The 24,050-nt window shown below is 46.6% G+C and overlaps 1 protein-coding gene across 7 annotated transcripts; it reads right to left on the reverse strand.

Annotated features, from left to right (window-relative positions):
* Positions 1–79: 79 nt before the first annotated feature.
* On the reverse strand, positions 80–23,437 carry osbpl1a (oxysterol binding protein-like 1A). 7 transcript variants are annotated; one of them, XM_084707030.1, is made up of 29 exons: positions 23,351–23,437; positions 22,994–23,127; positions 22,763–22,848; positions 22,568–22,642; positions 22,036–22,147; positions 21,840–21,925; positions 21,534–21,678; positions 20,182–20,249; positions 20,068–20,112; positions 19,903–19,976; positions 19,616–19,679; positions 19,304–19,405; positions 19,055–19,180; positions 18,754–18,832; positions 17,131–17,237; positions 11,653–11,818; positions 9,793–9,979; positions 7,395–7,470; positions 6,300–6,434; positions 6,009–6,106; positions 5,216–5,398; positions 4,089–4,196; positions 3,726–3,815; positions 3,371–3,497; positions 2,597–2,704; positions 2,253–2,376; positions 2,074–2,164; positions 1,887–1,907; positions 1,268–1,481 (listed from the first exon to the last, which is right to left on the reverse strand). In XM_084707030.1, exons 2-29 carry the CDS (start codon positions 23,115–23,117, stop codon positions 1,379–1,381), a joined length of 2,910 nt encoding a protein of 969 aa, XP_084563156.1. In that variant the 5' UTR covers positions 23,118–23,127; positions 23,351–23,437; the 3' UTR covers positions 1,268–1,378. The 7 variants fall into 7 exon arrangements, with proteins under 7 accessions (XP_084563154.1, XP_084563150.1, XP_084563151.1 ...); XM_084707028.1 differs by lacking the exon at positions 2,253–2,376 and having other exon boundaries at positions 80–1,481; XM_084707031.1 differs by lacking the exon at positions 1,887–1,907.
* Positions 23,438–24,050: the final 613 nt, after the last annotated feature.

A 24,050-nucleotide genomic window follows, 5' to 3' on the forward strand; every position in this document is an offset into this window, starting at 1 on the left:
GATTCAACTCCTGAACACTTTCTTCAGGACGAGTCAGAGGACCTAGGGTCTGGGTAACAAGATAAGCAAGACAAATGCATTCTTTGAGTGAACATGAAGCTTTTATTTAGCAACAATAGAAATGAGTTTATTCTGTAATGGAGATATACACAAGAATTGAGTAGATAAAACCGTGCGTTCACAGGGACTACAGACCAGGCCCACTACCCTGTCCTATATTAAGTGCATCCTCTTTACAGAACCTACAGCAGCCCCACACAACTGAAGATGGGAATGTGATCAGTGCATGGGTATGAAGCAGAAATGTGTCAGTGTTTAAGGGTGCATGTGGTGGCTTGCATAGTCTAGTGGTGGAGTGTGTGGAATCGGTGAGTGCTACATACAGTGGTTCAAACAACTCTGCAGTACAGTATCTACTTCTCAGAATAGCCAAAAAGGACCTTACTATAGAGAGGATCATTTTTACACACACAAAAATGCATATCATATTTATTATTGAGCCAAGTATCAGCCACAATCTAGTCATCTGAACTGCTCGTGGAAGCAAAAGCCGGACTTCTTGGTACAATACAGTCCTCTAGAGACAGCAGATTGCTTATTTTGATCATGACTACACTGCATTGTATCAGAAAGGAATAAAACAGCTCTGTTCTTTTACAAAAACATGTCAATGCCTCAGAACAGGATACTGAGACTGAGGCAGCTGAACACTCCTGTGTCTTCCTCAATCAGCCACTACAGTGAATACATATCTAGGAAGTAGTTCAAACACTTAGCCGAAAGCTCTATGCTTTTAGGATGCCAGATGCCATTCCTGCGCGTCCCTAAGTGACAGTGCAGCACGTGATGCATTAGAAGGGGCTGAGATGAAGTGGGTTTTATTTGTTTATTCGGGTTTTAACGTGATTATGCACATTCAAGTTAAAACACTCCATCTCAAACTGCACTGTAGAATAAAATATGTCCGATGAATACAATCTATTTTCTACGTTAGAAGTCTTTGCTTTTTACAAATAAGCGCGTGGGGTACTTCAATATTGTGCTTCGAGAATGACACAGGCTGTGTGTTAGCAGCTAAATGGTTGGTGATCAGCTTCACTCAGCTAAGCTCGACAGCCATTGATCCTGTTGAGGACATATTGTCCATCTTAAGGCCGGTTCCATCCCATCTATTAGAACATTCCTCTCCCCCCTTCAATGAATCTTTTGAAGCAAAGGTACGCCGTCTGAAGTTCTAGCAGGTGTGGTCCATGGAAACAGCAGAGAGGGAGAGGGAGACACAGAGAGAGAGAGAGAGAGAGAGATAGAGAGAGAGAGAGAGAGAGTGACAGAGAGGTTTGGATGACGTTGGGAACAGAAATGGAGAGCATGTTGGAGGTCAGTAAATATCGGGGAGCTGGGAGTAGTTCCTATCCCAGTAGCCTTCGGAGTAGAGCCAATCCTGAGCCTTGTTGTGGGGGTTAGGCCCCTGCTGGAACCACCTACACACACACACACAGTCAGATTCTCTATGAACAATCTGGACAGGGTCATATTCACACTCTCCCGCATACACGTACACGCATGCACCGTACACAGACACACTAATAAACACAGACACAGACACACATCACCAAGATAACAGTCCAATGATGACATGCATGCAGATGTGAAAGCACAGCATATGTGCGCACTCAACACGGTGCATTTCATTTGCATAATAATTCAACCTGTCAAATGGAACCGACAGGAGTATTATTAGTTGAGTGCCCTCTCGAGCGTGCTGTTTTGTAATGTTACATTGGACTGCAGATTGACAATCTGTCCTGAGGGGGGCAGTGTCGTGCAGCACTGACAACGTCACAACCAAAAGCACAGCAGACTAGGGTGGATCAAAAGAGGCAAACCTGGGACCAAGTGCTGGGTTCCTTCTCATGGACAACGCATGGAGGAGAGGCGGTGGGGGGAGGGTGAACCAAATCCCACAAGACAAATGGGGAGGCAGTTAGCAGAGCAGAGCAGCTGTTAGCGTGGCTCGCGTTCCGATCCAGCAGGAGCAGAGGAGGCTCCGGGGGGCGGAGCAGGGACGCTTACCTCGTTTTCCATTCGTCGGTGGACTTGGAGCGGTTTTTCCTGGCCATCCGTTGTTTCTCCTCCACTCTCTTCTTCTCTGCACTCGCAACATCTGTGGTGTACATGACAGGGGCGCCAGTCTTAGTCATGCTCAACTGAAAACGGTCATTCACGTATGGATACAAGTTTTCCTCGGGTACCGATGTCTCCGTTCTCCATGGCGCGTATGTCTGGCCGCAGGCGGCAGTCCGTGGAAGGGATGACCCCCTCCATGTCCTTCTCCAGCTCGTTCAGCTGCATGGCAAACGTGGAAAAGGCATAGAACTGCCACACAGAGACAGAGCACTTACATTAGGTTAAGCCCCAGCCAAGTGTGTCATTTCAATCTTGCACAATCGTCCAGGTCTCCATCTCCGTCGCACTCGACCTTAAGTTAGTCCTTGACCTCTCTCCCTCTCTCCCTTTTCCCCTCTCTGTCTCTGTCTCTCTCCCTCTCCCCTCGCCCCTCTCTCTCTATCCCTCTTGGTCTCTCCGTTTCTCTCACCTCAGCAGAGTTCTCGGGCCGGGGCGATATCCTCCAGATGAGCTCGCTCCCCGGGATGAGCTGGACCGTCTCAGCATCCGGCAGGGGCATCTCCTCTGGCTCCTCGTCCTGAGGAGACACACCACCTGGGGTTACACAGGGAGTCAGGTGGCTGAGCGGTTGGGAATCGGGCTAGTAATCTGAAGGTCGCTAGTTCGATTACCGGCCGTGCCAAATGACGTTGTGTCCTTGGGCCAGGCACTTCCCCCCTACTTGCCTCGGGGGGAATGTCCCTGTACTTACTGTAAGTCGCTCTGGATAAGAGCGTCTGCTAAATGACTAAATGTAAATGCACACCACAGCTCTCCACACAGGGCCAGGGCTAAACGGTTTAGCATCAACAAGGTTGTCAGGGTGAAGAACATGCAATATCTGCTGTGAATTGTGTACCTTCCTAAGTCGCTTTGAATGAATGGAGAATCCGAATCAGATTTGTTGGCCAAGTATGTTAGCACACACAAGGAATTGTGTTCCTAATAATAATGAATAAATGTAAATATCTATATGTGTCATATCTGTACGAATACAACAGTATTCCTTAATAAGTAAGTATTACTTGGTTAAACTGCCTTCTGAGGCAAATCTTACTTTTTAAAACTTAAATCTTGCACGTCACTAATTCAACATGTGTTCTCAGTGAATGGAGTGGCAGAATCCCTTTGCACACAACAATGTGGCAGATATCTAACCACGTCTGTGGAGTGAAAGGATGGAGAGCTGCTTCAGTGCTCAAACCTTGGTGCTGGTTTTCTTCTCCTCTGCATTCTTCTTGTCAGCCTTCTTGTAGGCATCAAAAGAGGCCGGGTCTACTGTGTATAAACATTCAGTCCATTTGCCATATATGGCACACAGCTTTTTTTTGCTGATCACACGTTTTGTGTGCAGACACGCACAGACACACACACACACAAAAAAACATGCAACAGAAGTAAGTCAGCGGTTTAACAAAATGGTCACTTCAACTATGAAATACTGTTTGCATCAAACACAAGACCATTGTGCGCCCTCTTTTTGGGTTACTGCAGAGTGGGCCAAGCTAACACAGAATTCAATAAAACAGTAACTCTGCGCTTTCATCTGTTGCAGATACCTTTTATCCAGAATGTAGCCCTCCACTTTGTGCAGCTCTTTTCCAAAAAGGCCGGAAGGTCTGAACGTCAGGCTGCAGCGTTCCCCGGTCCTGTCACAGTAAGACGGAGAGCCTTTATCACGCCATCTTTCCCCCCACGCCCCACAGAGAGACAGACATGGCTTGCAAACATTCAGCTCTCTCCGTCTCTCGCTCTACATCTATTTCTCCTTCTCCCCCTCTCGCACACTTCAACACACGGGCAGGACATTACTCAGTTCAACACACGGGCAGGACATTACTCAGTTCAACACACGGGCAGGACATTACTCAGTTCAACACACGGGCCGGACATCACTCAGTTCAACACACCAACATGCATACTTGTGATTGATGACTTCCACGTTGCCGTACTGCTCTATCCACAGCTGACCCACGATGATGTTGTGGACACAGCAGGTGGGGTTGGTCCAGGTGTACGCTTCACCATGTCTGCACAGACAAGCGTCACAATGCACTCACATACAGTCTATCCAATCAATACCCCAGTAGACACATTTGCGTCACGTGTTTTGCTTGTAACACGAGTTCTGTCACGACAAGTGTTGATTTAACCATTTATTGAAATGGAAATAGGTTTGTCTTTGTGTATGATTTAATATGAAAATCCATGTCAATATTAATATGCATATTCATATCATACGCTAGCACCAAATGGAATTTTCAGAATGTTGGCTCAGGCAGGAAAGGGTTCATGTACAGACTTAACAAGCAACTCAAAAGGCTTCACAGGGCAGTAACATCTTGTAGTGACATACAGAAGATACAGAAGACAGTATGGATGACCCGGGGAAGGTGGAGGGTGGCAGCAGTTGCACAGTATGCAGGTACATAGCAACGCATGGTGTGTGAGCATGTGTGTCCAGGTCTGTGAATGCCTGCAGTACTCAAGTCATCTGAAAGGGAAGGCCTGGACCTTCAGTTAGCACACCTGGAGTTGATTACGTGAGTGATGTCAGCTGGTGAAGCGAACACAGCCAGAGGACCATGCCAGTACTAGCGCCACCAATGACCATGGTAACACACTACCAGTCATAAGTTCCCAAATCTTCTCATTCACTAACACTGTGTCCTAACTGGGATGTGAGCGTACGACTGTCGCGTAGCACTGGACGCTCTCTGGCCACATTAAATCTGTCAAATTCACTTCTGTTACGTCATGTACACTAACCACGTCACTATGACTTCATGCGCTACAGAGCTTTCACCGCGAGCGACCAAAAATAAATACAAACGGGGCGCCCGACAAAAAGTCCAGCCAAAACATCGCGCCGCGCAGCATTGCGATACTCGCGACTAGTCAGGACATTTCAACAGAAAACAAGGCAATCAAACTGCTTTTAGTCGCGTCGCTCGCGTCCCGTCGCTAACGTCGCATGCAGTTAGGACACGGTGTAACGCCGCCTCCATATGCCCCCGCCCTGATGTGACCCACCCCTCTCTCCACTCACTTGGGAAGCTCCAGGGTGATCACCCCCTTGGGCTCGGCCTCCACACTCTTGCCCCAGAACTTGAGTTTGGGGTAGATGGAGCCGTGGAACAGGAAGTCCTCCTTCAGGCCCTCGGCATGGAAGGCGCTGACCGGGGGGTGATGACTCACCTGCTCCGACATCCAGCGGAAACCCAGGTCCTCTCTGAGGGAGGGGGGGGGGGGGGGGGGGCAAGTCATTACCTCATACTCAATTGTGTGTGTGTGCTGTGTCTATGGAAATGTGTGCAAAACTATGGTAACGGGCAATGAGTGCAAGCAGGCAGGTAGGTAGACAGGCAAGTAGTAGCCCATCCAATCATTGCATTCGGTCTGAATTCTGTCCAATAAATGCATCCGGTCCAAATGGTTTATTTGGTTTATCCAGCAAATATGACAAAAAAGGGCTTCTGAAAAACATGACCTATCCCAGCTCAACGCACAAGCACACATACATTAACACACACACACAAGCGCACTGAGGCACATTAACACACACACACACACACAAGCACACACAAGTGCACATGTTTATATAAGGAAACACACGGACCTCCATACTGTATATTAAAACCCACGTGCATACCTACACACAGGCGTCCGCACCCCCTCCCTCACGACAGGAGAACACACCCAGGGTTTCCTGCACTTTTCAGTGAAGGCGGCCGCCGAAGCAACACACGCCTGCCTTAACTATGTTGTTTAGAAAAAACTAAAAACCCTCCCTCACAACAGGAGGAACGCACACTCTGGAGGGTTCGTGGTGAATGGGTTACCTGATGAGTTCGTAGGTCTCTCCCAGTAGTGGGTTGAAAGGCTTTCCTGTCCTCTCCCACTGTGAGGCTACAGCAGACACAGCAAACGCAGCTACACACTGCACACACACACACGCATACACACACCAGTTATGTTTACCAGCAAAATATCTATAATAACCATAAATGGACAAGTAGGCTAAGCATGGCAATTGGATTTGGCGGAGCAGCTCGAGGGCGCAGCACACATCTAGGGTGTGTATGTCTGAGTGCAGTTTGAAGATGACAGGCGAGACGAGGGAATGAGGGGACCTTCATCCTCTCGACTGAGTCGGAGGCGGCGTTGGCCTGGTGGATGAGGTATGTGTGCTCCATGTACTCTGTGAGACGCTGCAGGAAGCTGAGGGGCTCGTTGAAGATAACAGGCATGGCTATCTTAGACAACTCCTGAGAGAGGGAGAGAGGGAGAGACAGAGAGAGGAGGGGGGAGGGAGTAGAGAGAGATAGACAGAGAGAGAGAGTGAGAGAGGAGGGGGGGAGAGAGAGAAAGACATAGAGAAGAGAAAGAGGGAAGGAGAGAGACAGAGTGTGAGAAACCGGTCAGAAGGAGAAGAACATATACCTTTAACTCAGCTCGTGCAGTGACATCCTTTACAATAAATGTAATTGCAACCGCTGCTAACACTATGTTCAGGTTCTAGATCTAGTCTCCATGATAACCCTTAGAAACATGTTTAAAGAGGCTGGGCTGCAAGCAAAGACACTACTCATTGGTAACGGAAATGGAAACAGATTATAAAAAAAAAAACATTAGTTCTAATTAAGGCACTGAAACCAAACTTTCATATGCAATCAATTGACTCTGGCTGTTGCCTAGGGTGAATGGGTGTTCAGGATCAGGGTGAGTCATTAGTCCCGTTTGTTTAACATGGGGATTATAGGATCAACAGTCCTATTAAACCCAGTCAGCGACCAGTGGGTGGGATTCTCTGGGACAGTTACTGATCACCACCGGATGTGTGCTCTGCTCACTGTGCAGGACTGTGTCCAGACCAACCCCTTCCCCACGATGCCACTAGCAGGGCCTAGGGTGCCACAGAGGTAGAGGAGTCAGATGGCTGAGCGGTTAGCAAATCGGGCTAGTAATCAGAAGGTTTCCGGTTCAATTCCTGGCCGTGCTAAATGAGGTTGTGTCCTTGGGCAAGGCACTTCACCCTACTTGCCTCGGGGGGAATGTCCCTGTACTTACTGTAAGTCGCTCTGGATAAGAGTGTCTGCTAAATGACTAAATGTAGCTGATAACCTTCTGAAATGTAGGTAGCAAGTCAGACAGACAGACGGGCAGACAGGCAGGCAGGCAAGCCGGCAGACAGACAGACAGACAGGCATCGGTGCCTTCCTGCTCACCATGCCAATGCACTTCTTCAGGATGCTCCAGATGCTGACGTCGTTCCTGGAGAACATGGAGGCGGGCAGGAAGGTTCTGCGGGGAGGAGAGCGAGCAGACACCCATCAACACACGGGCAGGACATTACTCAGTTCAACACACGGGCCAGACATCACTCAGTTCAACACACCAACATGCATACGCACTCCCAGAGCTGGTAGAAAGCATTGCTTTAGTTTTCAACATCTTTGCTTTTAGAAAGATCTCTTCTGTTTCGTACCGTGGTATTTGGTGCTGCAGTGTTTATTTAATTGGTGTCTGTTAGTATGCTACAGACTTGAGCAAAATGAATTCCCCTTCGTGGACAACGAAGAACATCTATGCATCTGCATGACACGAGGCCTCCAATGTGAGATCTTTCCCATTGGACATCATCACAATAGACTCTCAAGAGAGCCATCGGCCTGTCAAGAACCAAGCTTGACACCTGTCATGGTATTTGACGACTGGACTCTCACATCCACAGATGTACAGTTGTTGAGAGGGCACAAGTGTCTCTCTTCCTCCTTCTGCACACTCCGGGCTATCGTTGATTAGCTAGATCCCTTCTTGTAGACGAACAGCGTCTGAAGTGGATCTCATGCATACATTATGTGCCCTAGATTCTTTTCATCCTCTTGCCTGTTCTCCTTCACAGAATGTATTTCCGTGATGCACAAAATAATCGTGCAGTCCTCTTAAGTGTCATTCTAAGTATGCGTAAAAGAGCAGTGTTGGGAAGCAGTGTTAGGGCTTGCGGTGTGCAGTAGATACCCGGGTACACCTTGCCGTTTGGAAACAAAGTTACCTGACACCCGACAGTTATCTATCAGCTATCTATGGCAGTCTTAAAGCCTCATGCAATACTCATGAATGTGTGGGTGAGTGCTTGTAGGAAAGTCGGGTGTATGTTTGTATGTGCCTGTCTGTATGTACTGTAGTGTATGAGATGTGTGTATGTGTGGATGGTTAAATCCCCTTTTGCAGCCTGCCTGTGGACCAGGTGTGCCAGCCTGAGGCCGATGGTGTACTTGTTCAGAGACGAGCGCTGAAGTAGATACGCACTGAAAACACACTGAGGAGGGAGGGAATAGAGGAGGCTGAATCTGAACCCTCTCTTATCGACAGTGCAATGAGCAGGCCAGTGGTGCGTGCGTTTCACAGCTCTTATGTCAGCCGTGACACACGCGCACACACGCACACACACACACACACCTACTCTTCCAGCACCAACAACTCCCTAATCCCCCCCCCCCCCCCGGATATTACTTGAGCCTGGTCATTCATGAACACAAACTTTTCTGAAATGCCTCCATCCATGACTTTGGATGACAGCCATGTTACTTATCGGTTTGTGTCGTCAGAGTCATAAAGTGGGAAAATATAGAGGGACTTAAAAAAAATTAAGTGGGACTTTCTGTGAGCCTTGATCAATGCATTTCTCCAGAGTGTGGGAGACTGCTGTTTATTGACCGGGTGAGTGCTGAACCGCATGTAAAGTCCCCTATGGAGGGACCTTCAAAGCTTCTCTGCTACAGACAAGACTGATCTACAGAGACCCTAGGGGCACTCAGCTCTGAATGACATGGGGAATAACATTCTAACACAGTCCGCATCAATCTTTAACGGGGACACACACACACACTCACACACACAACAATGTGTCGATGCTCACATGTTCCCAACCACACACAGCCTTTTAGGTACACATAGCAGCACACACGCGTGCACACACACACACACACACACTGCCTGGCAGTCCCTTTCCCCTCTCTGACTCTCTAACCTGTCGCAGCCTAAATTATTCAAGGGTTACTGGTCTGACTAAGAAAGAAAGGCCATGGAACATTCAATATACGAACAACATCCCCCCCCCCCCAAAAAAATTGCTTAAACTCCAAAGTGTTTTGTTTTTGGCCCAAGGCACAAACCAAGTGTTGCTGTGGAGGATCATCTACTGTGGTTCTGTTAGGGGAAAATAACAAGGCAGTCCATCGTCTCTAGGGCTTGGGTTCTGAAACAACAATACCTGGTAACAGAACCAGGCTGTGGGACAGTAGAGGTGCTATCACATTACACCCAGCAGGCTGGTACTGCCTGATCAAGAGCCATGCAGTCATCTTTATGATCAACAATCCCCTACTCTAGCAACATTACAGGATGAAAGTTGCTGACCAACTTGCTGCTTTATCACTGTCGCTACTCGCATCTTGGGAAAGATGCTCTCTCGTGTAGCAGGCTTGTGGAAGGACACTTGAACCATCACAAACAGCGCAGACGAACCCTGAAAAGAGGGCTTGGCAAATAAACAAGCAGTGTGCAGTGGAAAAAAAAACAACAACGCAAGCTTATGACGCCACCACAGGCGCGAGGTCCCACCTGTGCTTCTTGACTCCGTTGCACTGGGCCTTGTCGCCATGGTTCCCCTCCCCAGACATGTCGGCGGCGCCCCCGGGGGTGCTGGGACGGCGGCGGAGGCTGCTGAACGGGGGGGGCTCTCTCCCCTCCTCGAAGGCCTGGCTGCTCGCGGACAGGAAGTCGCTCACAGAGACGTCCGAATCCGATTCTGCAGGGGGGGCGAGAGGGGGCAGAGACAGACCAGAGACCGGGGTCATGCCACGGACAAACTGCCCAAACGCCACCTCCAAACACTGCAGCCTCGAGTATTCCCGATGATGATGATAGCGTTTGACGCTCCTCCTCCCTGCAGCCGGCCAAACCTCCACCTGAGGGTATCTGTTTCCAGTGAGAGGCCAAACAGACGCTGTACATACTTACAACACCCGGGAGCTGGCTACTACTCCGCCCCCTTCTGCCTCGGCCCCTCCCCTCGATGCTCTGCTTGCTGGGACAGCACAGGTGAGGAGGGTGGGGTGGGGGGAAGTCAGCACCAATATGACAGTAAAGATGTCCTCTTACATACTGGGCAGGTCGTCTCAGTACACTCCCAAGTGCAGGGCTGCACACAAAACCACCGGGTGGTATTGTAAACAACTGAAAATAGCTGTTCAGGCAAGAGGGTTTATTCATGAGTGTTGAGATGGAGAGGGAGCAGAGAGAGAGAGAGAAAGAGAGAGATGGGGCTGAGAAAGAGAACTAGAGTAAGAGAGAAAAAGAAAGAGAGATATTCTGACCAGCACATAACACTATATGTATAAATAATGCAAAAATCCCAGAACCAGAGATCCTTCAAAAACACGTAAACAGACAGCACACTCATGTCCAGTACATAGCAACCACCAGTGCCAAGACACTTTTGTAGCCTGCAATGCCTCACGCATTTAATTATAGGGAAGACACAGTATGAAGATTTTTCTGAGACAGCTACATTAGCATAATGCACAGGCATTTTCAGGGTTCGGTAGCCTCCTGAAGCTAATTTAGATTTGGACCGTATACTGAGCTGCAGACAGCTTAGCCGACAAATTAAAATAAACTGCTCACTCATTAACCTTGGGGTATAATTTAAAAAGGTGACAAGTTTCCACTGTACTTCACTGTCACATTACATCAAAGGGCAATCTCAGCCCAACATGGAGGTCATTAGGCAGTGTAGCAGCTGATGGCTGGTTAATCAGCTGTGTAAAACAGTGATCGGACTGGCCATTAGACAGGAGTCTGGGACTAAGGAGAGGCTGAGAGAGAGATGGGGGTGTCCTAGAGGGAGGGGGCGGCAGGGGGAACTGGCCATCATGTGGCATGGTAGCTTGTGATGAAGTCTGTGTCGGAAAATCCATATTTACAGACTGTAAGGAGTAAGGAGCTGTGCACACATGAAGACAGACGCACAATGTGATTCCACACGCGCACTTAAACCCATATGGACCCAAAGATTGCTCCTTGCACGAGGGAAAAACACACATGCCCAAAGCAAGCGCATCAACACACTCACACATCCAACACCTCAATGGTAAAAAATGTTGACGGTTAAAGAAGCTTCCGGCGTCACCATGGGTGCTGAGGAGGAAGGTGTGGTGGGAGGTGTCTGAGCTGAGACACACAGGTGTCTCCACAGCTCCTTCCACTGAGAGACATGCCGGGAAAGTGGCTTTAAATACTCTGTGACAACCAGGAAGTGATAAACGAAACGTCAAACTATTTGACTTTGTTTTCTCATCAGAGATGAACGGTTTAACACAAGCCATATCTGGTAGGAAGTATGCGCAAAAAAAAAAGTAAAACATCCAACTCCAACATACCAACCTGAGGTATATTTCGAGAGCTTATTGCTGCGCTGACCTGACAGAGCATCGTAGAAATCATCATCTGTGCGGCTGGTAAGGGTGGGGGACTTCCGGCTTGGACACACAGACTGCTCCAGCTGGTGTTCTGTGCCCAGGGTCTGAAGAGCTTCACAGAGAGCCTTGTTCTTCTCCACCTCCTGCTCCAACTTCAGACTCCACACCTGGGATGCACAACACACATACATTGGATTAAAAAAGCTAACAAAAAAAGCGGGTACACACACAATGTGTAGTATATATACAGTACCAGTCAAAGGTTTGGACACATTTTCCCATTCAAAAACAGATTCTGTATTCAAATGACATCTTGTTAAATTTGGAGAAAACCATGGTGATGGACAAATAGGTTTTTTGGGGGGGGTATATGGTTTCCTTCAGCATTAAGCCCAGATAGTGTGTGGTCCGTGGTGGAAGCAGCTCTTGACGACAGGGCCATTGTCTTAATCCCCGCCTACAGATCTGGTTTCTTCCAGCCGGAACCAAACACCCCAGTCTCAGAGAGCGATGTAGCCCAGGATCAATTATCTCTCCTGGGAAACCCGAGCAGGCTGCTAGGGGACAGACTGGATCATTGTTCCTCACTGTCTGACAGTGGTGCTGCTGTGGGTCCTCTACTGAGACAACTACCAAGCCTGATTGTTGGACACGACTTGCATGCAAGACACAGACTGCTGGAACCTCTTCCTAAAGTATTTTCAGTTCAACGGTTTAAAAAAAGAACCGGCCAGAAAGAATCATTTTGTAAACCAGCAAAAGGCCTCTCAAAATGCTCAGTGTTATTCCAAGCTGCTATAAGAAGGATGGAATAGCCTCCTGCCAAATTTGGAAGACGCAGGTGACAAAAAACAAGTAGAGCTCCCTGCCGAATGAAAACAGTCACCTTGGGGGAAGGCAGACGACGACGTCTCCAAGGAAAACAGCAGCACATGCATCTGAGATTACAAAGCAAGGCCAATATCCTCAATTACAAGTACAGTGCCAAAAAAAGTCCAGGCTTCATCAATTATCCTGCCTGAATCCCGCCCCCCCCCCCTCCCTCTCCCTCTCCCTCTCTCTCTCTCTCTCTCTCTCTCTCTCTCTCTCTCTCTCTCGCCCTGAGGAGGAAATTGTGGGTGATTATCAAATGATTCAAAACTATTGCGGTCACCTAATCTTGCCCTTACTCGCAGGCGTTTTTTGAGTAGCAGTTATAAAAAAGCATCAGGTCAGAAGCATTCTAACTAAAACAAAAATTCGAAGTCTACGTTGTCAAAGGTTCAAAACTCAGCACTAGATGAAAACACGCTTATCGACTTTCTGGGTAGTTCTGGCTGGACTTGAGTCGGACTAGTACATCATTAGGAGAGTGGGTTTTGTCTGATGTCCGAGAGGTGAGGATGACTCATGTGAATCGATATGCTAACAAAGGCTCTGCAGCGCCGCTTCAAAGACAGTTCAGATCAATACCCTACGAGGTTGAGATGAATCCGTCTGAACTGACTGAATCACGACATTGTCCGAAGGCTACGAAAAGAGACAACATGGAAAGGGAAAATACTTTGTCCTACACGACCAAATCCCCAATTAAGAAGTGTCATCTAACACAAGGACCTGGGTTCCCGAATTGACCACAGGGTTCCCTCACTCTATCTGTAACAATGGGAAACGCTCACCCAGGTCTGAGGCGCTAACCAGCGACTTGTCTTCTGTTAGCTACTCTGCCTAAGCATCTAAGGCACCTGGATGTAGGATTTTGTTGTGTTACTACCCCAGCCAGCCAGCCAGCCAGCCAGCTCGCCCCCCGCGCCCCCATCCCCCTCCCTCTCCCTGCATCGACGCGCCTGAGAACAGAGCTATTTAAAGCGGCTGCAGCAGCTGTGCGCTGAAAGCCTCGCAGAATGGTCGCTCCCGGCTCGGGACCTGGCGAAGGGGGCGGGGCTTTGAACTTTTTATTCCTGCTCCGGGCGGTGGACGACGATGTGGCCAAAGAGCACCCCTCCCACCTCCCCCCCCCCCCCCCACCCCCTCGACACCCCGGTAGCTTCCTGCAGTGCACTGTAGTGTGAAAAGCTAGCTGTGTACACGACTAATCATGATAAGCCCAAATCGGGTTTGGGACTAAGTGGTCCGTCTATGCTTCTTATTCCTCGTTTTGCGTTTAATCAAGCCCAGCTTTATCCTCCCTCTGGGAGCACTGAGGCAGCATCAATACCAGCAGAAAGAGTGATGCGAGGCTGCAGAGGAGCCCGCAGAAAGCTCAAAACCTGCTGACAATGAACCTGTGTTCCAGATCAGTCCACTTAGTGAGACCACACCATCTGGTCTGAAGGGTCACTGGTTTCATCCCGGCCAGGGGGAGGAGGGGGTCGGTGTTTAAATCAGGGGGAGAGTGCGGACCACATTGGGCCACATCCCTGCCAGCGAGGGCTGACTGCTGGGAGTGCCTCGGTGACCTGTCAGGCAGAGGATGATGGACAGAAGGCCAGAGAGGAAGGGAGGGAGGGGCGAGGTCACGGCCTTCTGTCTACCCTCTACTACCAGGGTCTGTGCACGCGAGGAGACAGTGACATGCGGTCCTGTGGACAAGGAGTTCGGGCTGAATGAAGCCTCTCCAACACACCCACTGACGATGGAAGGCTGCTGCCGCTGTGCTGAGAGGAAATGGAAACGACGGAGATTATTCCTTCCATCCTGTCGTCTTACACAGGACAGTCACAGGACTGGTGTTTCCGACGCAGGCAAACAAGCTGATACATGGACGAGACAGGTCCACAAATACTCTGTGAGAAGTCTGAGTGTGAGTTGGGAGAGGGAGGGAGAAACAGAGAGAGAAAAAGAGAGAGGGAGGGGAAGAGAGACACCGTCACACCTCTGGGGAGTTGGCCTACATACAGCGCCGTCTCCATGGTGATATCCAGCTGGCATTAAAGGCAACAACAGAAAAACCACACTTCGTAAGGTTCAGCCAATCGTCTGGCCCCCGGGAGCCTGGCTTGGACATGTTGGGGAACACATCCCTACTCGGTCGCTAACGATCTGGGTCGTGGTGCAGGACCGTGAACGCAGAAAAATGCCCTTTTTGCTGGAAGTGTCACACACGCACTCACATCTTCCTTGGTGCCCAAACAGCAAAGGGACTCAAGGTGACCTACCCAAGACACGGACAGTACGGGACAGGACAAAGGGCCACTAAGTCACAGCTCTCACAAGGATAGAGCCAGCAGCAGTGGGTTAGTCTGAGGAGGGAGAGCAGAGGGGAGGGCAGGATTAGGGTGAGCATCACCCAATCCTTATCCTGCTCCTTACATCGGTCTACCTATAGGAGCGCTGTCACGAACTTGGTGCGACCGATCCAGGACTAGCACACGTAGAACGTCCTCATCGGGTGAGGCAACCGATCGCCCATTTCACACTTTTTGCATCCAGCCTTTACATCCATGTCGCAGGATAGGTTGCTACTGCGTTGACATGACCTCAACGTAGGGTAATTCACACCGTGCAGCGAGAGCTGAAAACCAGTAGCTCTTAGACATACAAGCTGAGGGCACAGGTCCAGAGGAAAACAAAAGGTTTCATATAACGTTGGCTAATCAAATGTGTCCCTTCAGTATAGTCAGCAATGTCACGTGCTTAGGCACAGTGACAACACTGATCTGCAAAACGACACATCTAGGACTGATCCAGAACTGATGTTAATAAATGTGATATATAATAAATCCATAACAGGTCAGTTATTGCCCTAACTCTAAAAGGATAGACAAGCGAATGACGACAGATATAATCTCCCTATAGTAACCCTGTCCTGAGGTGTGGAGCACTAGTTTTACACCAGCATCATCCTAATCCCAGATTGAGCCTATTACCCGTTATCCGTTCTCTCACACTGAGCTGTGATATAGCACTGCAATGAAACAACAGCACTTACAAATTGTATCTTAAGACACAGGAATAACATCCCATCCAACCTTACCTGCTCTCATTGTAAACAAAACAGCTGCTCTTCTTGACCTCGAACGTGTAAGTACTGGAAAGTTCCAATCACATTTCGCTGTCATCAAGTAGTTCTTCAACGGTAACTGGATATGACATTAGCGAGCACGTTTCTACAGAAGTTTCAAAATGAATGCCGGGTGTACCGCTCCCCATGCACTCACCCCACTCCACCAATCGCTCGTCAGGACCACTTGTTTTCCACCGTTCACAAGTAAACAGAGAGCGCCTCAGCACGCGACAGAAAACACTGACAACCTCACCCTCCTGAACAACCTTCACGTTGTGTACAAGCCTGCTAGACTGGATCGGGCACAGCCAGCAGGGAGCAGCCTTCAAAACAAATAAACCGAGTTGTTCACAGGACAGTGAAGAGCAGAAAGAGGATGAGTGCAGGAGGAGAAAGAGAAGGCAGGCTTGGCTACCTGTGTGGATAGAGGGTGCACCTTATCTTCTCAGCCGTACTCGGGATGCTGTGCAGCCTGCTGAAAGTGTGCCTGTCTGAGAGCCTGCACAGCCAGCCTGTGTGCGCGTGTGCGCGCGCTGTGCGAGAGCGTGAGTGCGTAATGTGTGAATGCATGCGATAATATGAATGCGCCACCGATTCTTTGAACGAACTGTGCCTCCCTCGAGCTGTGTGTGTGTGTGTGGGGGGGGGGGGGGGGAGGGGGTAACCATTCAGCATGTGTGTGTGTGTGTGCGTGTGCACTGATCTGCGGGCTGAGTGCGGACCTCAGCATAAAAGCGGATCTTGCCTGTGTCCTTCCTGCAGACACACCAGTGATTACCACGCTGTTCAACTGCTCTGCCAAGGGCAGGAGTGACGCTGGGACGAGTACACACACACACACACACGCTCCTTATTCAGTGCCTCCCCCCTTATCCGACCAGTGGCCAGCTACACCAGTGGGCGGGGACTTTGGGTTTTATAACCATTCACCATCCATTCCTGAGCGGATAGGGGCGCAGCCTATACAGTAGGAGTGTACAGGAGTGCATATGACTTTAGAGGATGCATGTCCTGAATCTGAAAATCGGAGTTTCTGCTGTAGGAAGTGTGTCTGAGGTCTTCCAGGACTTGCATTGTAGGCTTCTGGCTAAATAACAGGATGATAACCAAAATATTTGTAATTGGGTCCCCATCTAATTAAAAGTAATGTTTTCTGACCTTTAAAAAATGACTTATCCTAACTCAGATTTTCAGGTATTTTGTTTGTGCCACGCATTGGCTCACAGATGACAATACACTGAATACAAACTATGGAACTTTTGAAGTGCACTCCTCATTTTCAATAACAATACATTTCGTCAATAATGACAATTTGGATGATGACAATGATCAATGACTACAGCATGATAACTACGATGATGATAATGATCAATGACTACAGCATGATAACTACGATGATGATAATGATCAATGACTACAGCATGATAACTACGATGATGATAATGATCAATGACTACAGCATGATAACTACAATGATGATAATGGTGTGTGTACCTCCTCCTGTTTGGAGAGCAGGCCCAGACAGAGGCGAAGGGCTGCACAGGTTTCTCTAGAGAGCTCACTGGTCTCCCTGGCCTTCAGAAGGAGAGGAGCAGCTAGAGCTGAGAAAGAAAAAAATAAACAAAAGAAAATGAAAGGACAAAGTGCAAATGGCTGAGCGGTTAGGGAATCGGGCTATTAATCAGAAGGTTGCCAGTTTGATTCCGGCAGTGGACGTTGTGTCCGGCAGTGGACGTTGTGCTCTTGGGCAAGGTACTTCACCCTACTTGCCTCTGCGGAATATCCCTGTACTAAGTCGCTCTGGATAAGAGCGTCTGCTAAATGACTAAATGTAAATGTAATGTTAAGCTGAAAATGACTTGAAAGACAAGGCACAAAGGGCTTTTTACGCCATCAAAAGACATTTACAAATTGACACTGCCTGCAGAGTTGAATTAGGACTGTATCCATTACTAATTGAATTACAAAAATTTGAATTACATTCTACCTACACCTTAGCCAAAGTGACGAAAATACCCTCCACCACAAAGCCCTATTATGCCAAGAGATGAAGCAATGAGTCCCTTCATCCAGATAGTCCTGATGCTCTGCTCACCAAACCCCACAGAGCCTCAAGACAGCAGCCACACAATAAACCCAAAACAAACAGCATAACCGCGAAAATAAAAATATATTGTTTATTTGGAAAAAGGTTACACTAAAAAAGTTCATTAGAATGCTATTTGTATTTAAACAGCCAAGTACACAACCGCAGGCTACCTGCCCACTCTTCGCACTTCACTTCATACACTGTGACATACTTCACTTCATACACTGTGACATACTTCACTTCATACACTGTGACATACTTCACTTCATACACTGTGACATACTTCACTTCATACACTGTGACATACTTCACTTCATACACTGTGACATACTTCACTTCATACACTGTGACATACTTCACTTCATACACTGTGACATACTTCCACAAAATTATAATTTGAGACTGTAAAAAAATTAAGAGAGATTGGTTTATTTACTAGGAGAAAAGCCGAAATGATCAGTTTTTAAGTACAGTATGTATCAACCTGCTATAACCTTAGGGAAAGCCAGTAGAACAAGACAATGCGGGAGGCATGACATTTTTGTATTTTTTTTAATATTTTACTGTATATACCGATTTCATCAGTTCTATTCACAACATTCAATAACTATTTGAATACAGAGTGCATGTAATATCTGTATGTATTTCATAATTATTAAGTTTCTCTATACACATATATTACATTATTTTATTTTTTGTTGTAATTCATTGTAGTTATTATTATTTCTCTTTATTTTGACAAATGTGAATTTGATATGTTCAATCTTATATGGCTTTGGAAACAATGCTCTCTCATTCATGCCAATAAAGCATTATTGAATTGAGAGTGAAAATAATAGTTAGAATGGTTATTGATTGTGTTAATTAACTTCAGCAGCAATAAGAGGGAGACCCAGTGAATAAATGCCAGATCCATTCATGTGGACTGAAAGAGAGGGCTCTATTGAACGAGAAGGACACGCACCACGTGGGAAAGTGGCTTGGCTGCTGAATGGACAATACACTGACAAATGGATGACATCTCTTACCATCACTCTTCTCGTTCTTCACCATGGCCATAAAAATAGACACGTGGGTCTCCAATTTGTGCTGAGCATCCTCAGCCACCTGAACCAATGAAAGACAAAGACTCACGTTTCATGTCAACATCAAATGACTATTATTCGCAAAGTCCTTTATTTGTTGAATGTATGCTCAGGACACATGTTACAGTCACAGCATCACTTCTATGATGCACACTGAGAAGGACCTCAACAGTATGTGATGGTTTTTTGAAATAACAGAACACTGGACCTTGACTGGCTAACACTGAAAACACTGGAGAGAAACCTGGAGAGAAAGAACCAGATCTTTCAGAGACGTGTCATCTTCATCCCCATCCTTGTCAGTGGCTGGCTGACGAGTCCAGTGTTGGGTGCTGTAGGCAGCATGCTCCTCCAACGCCTCCAGCCATTTCTAGCACACACAAACCAGAACACACACATAATGTAGATCTAAAGCCATCTTTGGCATGCTAATAAAGCAATATTGAATGTAATTACTTGAGAAGTGTCTCTAAGTAGAGGGAGTGCATCTCACTTTTCTGGCAGACTCTGGGTCTGCTTTCGAAGAAACTTTAAAGTTAAGCACGGCGTCATCAAGGCACCTTAGGGTGAAGAAGCACTTGTCCCCAGCTTTGACCTACACGACACATCAAAGAGCACATTCACGACAGAGCTACAGGAAGGACAAACGTGACTGTGGGGATTCCAAACATGAACGGAAAGTACACGGTCGGCACACGCGCCAGTCCAACAGCAGGCCTTTACAGTAGGGCCTGTACGGACGGGAATGGAGGGGCTAACCGTTCTACTGTTGTTGACCCAAGAATTTCACCCTACTGCTGCCTACCATGCAATAGGACTGAGTCAGAGCCTTGCAGCCCTGCCTCCGAGAACCCAAAACTGCATCTTCCCTGGAATGACAGACAGACAGACACGTGGACAGAGAGACAGACAGACAGACAGACAGGAGAGAGAAATATACCGGCAGTCAGACAGACAGACAGACAGACAGACAGACAAAAGTGAAAACAGACATTTTAGAAAGCATGCAGGGCATCATCAAATGAGTGAGATGATAAAATGAACTATCATATTATGCTAGATCTAAAAAGTGCCAGAGATGGAGATACCGACTGTCGGGGGTACCAGGACAGCACCCCATTCTTCAGCACCACCCAAAAGGTGCGCCAGCCCAGAAAACGTGAACTCTGAGGAGTAGAGGACCTGAAGTTCTACGTTTAAGGTAGGATATTTAACATTTCATCACAAGAATTATTTGGCAAGAAGAACAATGCACACCTTCCAAAGGAGGCCTTCAAATGTCTGCACACCACTGGCTATTTCCTTCAGGGGAGAGAAGAGCGTTAGTTGACACACAAAGCACTTCAAGTATAAATCTGATATACAGCTAACCTTGTCATGAACACCTGCTAGGACCAGCCTTATGTCATCGATGCAGGCCAGGTCAGAAGGAGTCTGGCCTGAAACAAAGACACTAAGTTTATTAGCCTCCAGCCGTTGTCCATGTACATGGCCAAAATGATCGATTAAATATTATTTGATTATATATAGTTATATATAAACCCCTCAAACCCCTCAAAATTTTGGTTGCTTATTCCTCCCCTTCAATAATACCAATTGGTATTGTATTTTATATCCTTGGAAAGCCTGATTAGTCACCTTTACAACGAGGTACAACTTGTAAGGATTGTGCATTTGTGAAATGAGCAACCCAGCTAACCGTGTGGGTAGCGGCCCCCAAAATCCTCTGCAATATTCTTCTGTTGGTATTCACTCTCGTTTTGAGCTTCAAGTGGGGTCAGCTTGGGCATGCTGTATGTGCCAGAGTGACCAACCCAAACATGTTGGCTGACTTGCGACAAATCCTGGTTGAGGAATGGGATGCCATCCCACAGCAGTGTGTGACCAGGTTGGTGACCAGCATGAGGAGGAGGTGCCAAGCTGTTGTGGCTGTGTATGGATCTTCCACAAGCTACTTAGGCCCCTGACAGTGAATGAAGTGTAAAAATTGCCAATATGTGTTGTTTTTTCCTTATTACTGTGGTGCAATTATCCAATCCACCAAGCAACTCAAAAACGAGAGTGAATACCAACAGAAGAATATTGGCTGGACCTGTTTCCTCCGGGATCACAATGACTCTTATTGAGAGACTTGTTGCTCTTGTAGGTTAGTTATAACAAAGTTAACTCTTGTACTCGCTGTGAAATATTTTACTGTTGATTGTTCTTCTACAGGTACAGTCTTGCACTTTTTGAGGTTCATGTTGTTTTAATTCGTAACGTGTATAACTGCATGCTCTTATGGGTCTTCCCTTTGGCACTTTTTTCACAATGTATGCTTCATGTTTTGGCTGCTTGCAATGTTTGGGACTACCTTGTTGGTATGGTCAGTGACCTATGCTCTTTTGTAAAGCTCTCTCTTGGAAGTCGCTTTGGATAAGAGCGCCTGGTAAATGCATACATGTAAATGTAAATATTGCAGGGGATTTGGGCAATTTCTTGGGGCCGCTACCCACATGGTCAGCTGTGTTGCTCATTCCACGAATGCACGATTCTTACAAGTTGTACCTCTTTGTAAAGGTGACTAATCAGGCTTCCCAACAATATAAAATAAAATACCAATTGGTATTATTGAAGGTGAGGAATAATCGACCGAAATAACGTTTCCTAACTTTTTTTTTGAGGGGTTTAGAAGAATGCTAGAAGTATCGTCTTCCTGAAACAGACACGTTGTCATACTGTACCAGCCTTGTTCTTGAGGCTGGGGCTGGCTCCACACTTGAGCAGCTTTACCACACACTGCTTGTGCCCCCTGTAGGCTGCACAGTGTAATGGCGTGTTTCCCACTGGGTCTCTGCACTGGATGTGCGGAGGCTGCCTCCTGCTGAGCTGGGTTATGGAAATCAGAATCAAAACCTTTTTAGTGAGAACATTTAAAAAAAGAACACCTGACTCTACAGAGTTTGTTATAGCAAAAACACAGCTTGAAGGCTACTCCACTGTATGGCAGAGGCCTCTATTAAGCAGTGAGAAGGGTCTCAGATTCTGACCAGCTGAGACAGCGTGGCCACGTCTCCCTCCCTGGCCGCCTCCAGGAGCCTCTCCTCCAGCCTCCTCTCCTCTCTTCTTTCTGCCGCTGAGCAGATCACACAAGTGTTTGTGAACCAGGGCCAGGCCCAGCAGAGCCTGAGAACAGACAATCAATTAGAGCTCTCCTCTCCACTATCATTGACTAACATTACCCACCTTCTAGCATGGTAATGATTTCATCATCCTCGGTGACATCTTTGGGGATCTGGGAAGTGCCATTGATGATATTGGCGCAAGCATCATATCGTAGCAGCAAGAGAACCACTTCCTAAAATTGTTTTGTACATTAATTTGACAGGTTAATTAATATATACGATGCCTATTTACATATTTTAATAAACTCTATGAATTTCAATCGTTAATAAAAGCTATCAAAGTTCTACGGCCTGATATGTTATCTACTTGTTATTTGTGTTTTTAGATAATTGCCTATCTACGTAAAGTATTTTCAAAGCCACCACAAGATTATTGATTATTATGTTGACTACATTCTCTTTTCAGCTACATGTGTATTTGTATTCAATTGCAGGACATGACTGGATGCCATACTGTTTTCTTGATTTAACACTAGTAAATAAAACGAAGCGTGTTGACAAATTGTTGTATTCCACTACACAGTAGGCTTTCAATCTGGCTGCTGATCACCGCCAGCAGAATGGCAGAAGAAAACATGAAACATTCTATTTACTTTTCTTCCTGTCAAGGCAGCTTCATGAAGGGGTGTGTTGCCTGTGTTGTTCTGCAAATTCACATGAGCACCAGCCTAGAAACAAGCACAAACAGACAATTATTACATAACGCTAAAGAATTTTCCAATAACACGAAATAAGCTACAAAATGTATGCAGGGTTGTTGGATCCTGTTGACAATTTATAAATTGTACCTTGAGCAATCCCTCCACAACATTCTTGTGTCCAAAATAACATGCTAGATGTAGCGGTGTCCAACCAACAGTGGCACTTGTCTTACCTAGTGGACCAGAAATAAATAAGTGGGACAACAGTGAAAAGTGAATAGATGTCGAGTGATTAAACACTAGTTAAAATTATACACTCCCGCAGTCTCCCTTTACTTAAAGTTTGTAGTAATAAAGTTAAAAAAACAACGAAGTTACTTCTGCAGTTGATGTCCAAACGGAGCTCCTTCTCAATCCTCATTTGAAGAAGATTCTGAACCTGGGAGCGCCTGCCCTCTTTAGCATAGCAGAGTAATTGTTCTTCAAGGTCCTCAGGATCCATAGCAAATAGGCTATTGATACAATGAAAAGAAAGAACAGACAAGAAGAATTATTCAAACGTTGGCTCTGCAACTATAAAGGCTTATGTGAACTTACATCAACACTTCTGACGCACACTATCAAATGCAACAAAAATCGTGGTCGAGATTCAGACAAGCTGAATTTCACATCGTAAGAGACACCACTTCGGTAAAAACATTATTGAACAATATTGTATCGAAACAAACAACTTACATTTAAGTAGGCTAATAGATGGAAGCCACTTTATTAGTTTCGCTTCAAAAGTTAACACTGACGTGAAATTTGATATGCTGCTGACAGGCTTGGTGCACACGTGATAAGATTCTATTTATAAAACAGAATACAAACTGTTCAAAGTGGAATATTCTCACTATCAAATGTAAATGGAGTAGAATGTTTCTGTAAATAAATAAACAAACAACACAAAGGCTAACCCCCGAACCCTATCACTCACCTTCAACCGGCAATTTGTCACATGATTTGGCTGATTCATTTATTCTTCTTGTTAAAACAAAATGTTATAAACTAACCATCAGCAGACATGTAGCTTTGTTTTCCTACCAAAAAATTAGCATGTGATGACGGGTTGGTTGTCTCGTAGGCAAGCTAGCCGTCTGATTATATAGGCTAAACGTGGCAAACTGAGCCTGGATTTATGAAGATTTTAATTGATTTCATAAAACTTGATGATTGTTCGTTTGTTATACATTTCTACAACTTAAAACTCACCTTTTCTGACCACGTCAAAGCAGTTTTTTATCGACACAGAATAAAACAACCGTGACCGTCTCTTACTGTACAGTTTTTCTCCATTAGTTTGGCTAATTTCACGTAACAGAAATGACATTCTCATAACAATACGTGTAAACCTCCAAACCGCTGGGCACTTGTTCACAACAGATTGGAATTTGTC

This window comes from Hypomesus nipponensis, chromosome 10 (genome assembly GCF_054491055.1).
Source record: "Hypomesus nipponensis isolate SF chromosome 10, ASM5449105v1, whole genome shotgun sequence".
NCBI classification, from domain to species: domain Eukaryota; kingdom Metazoa; phylum Chordata; class Actinopteri; order Osmeriformes; family Osmeridae; genus Hypomesus; species Hypomesus nipponensis.

Excerpts from the sequence above, each read along its gene's own strand:
- osbpl1a (XM_084707024.1), bottom strand. The coding sequence starts at position 23,117 with ATGGATCCTGAGGACCTTGAAGAACAATTACTCTGCTATGCTAAAGAG. Across the intron at positions 22,643-22,762 it reads TTGTGGAGGGATTGCTCAAG|GCTGGTGCTCATGTGAATTT; the intron begins GTACAATTTATA and ends GCTTGTTTCTAG. Across the intron at positions 4,197-5,215 it reads ATCACCCTGGAGCTTCCCAA|ACATGGTGAAGCGTACACCT; the intron begins GTGAGTGGAGAG and ends TTGTCTGTGCAG.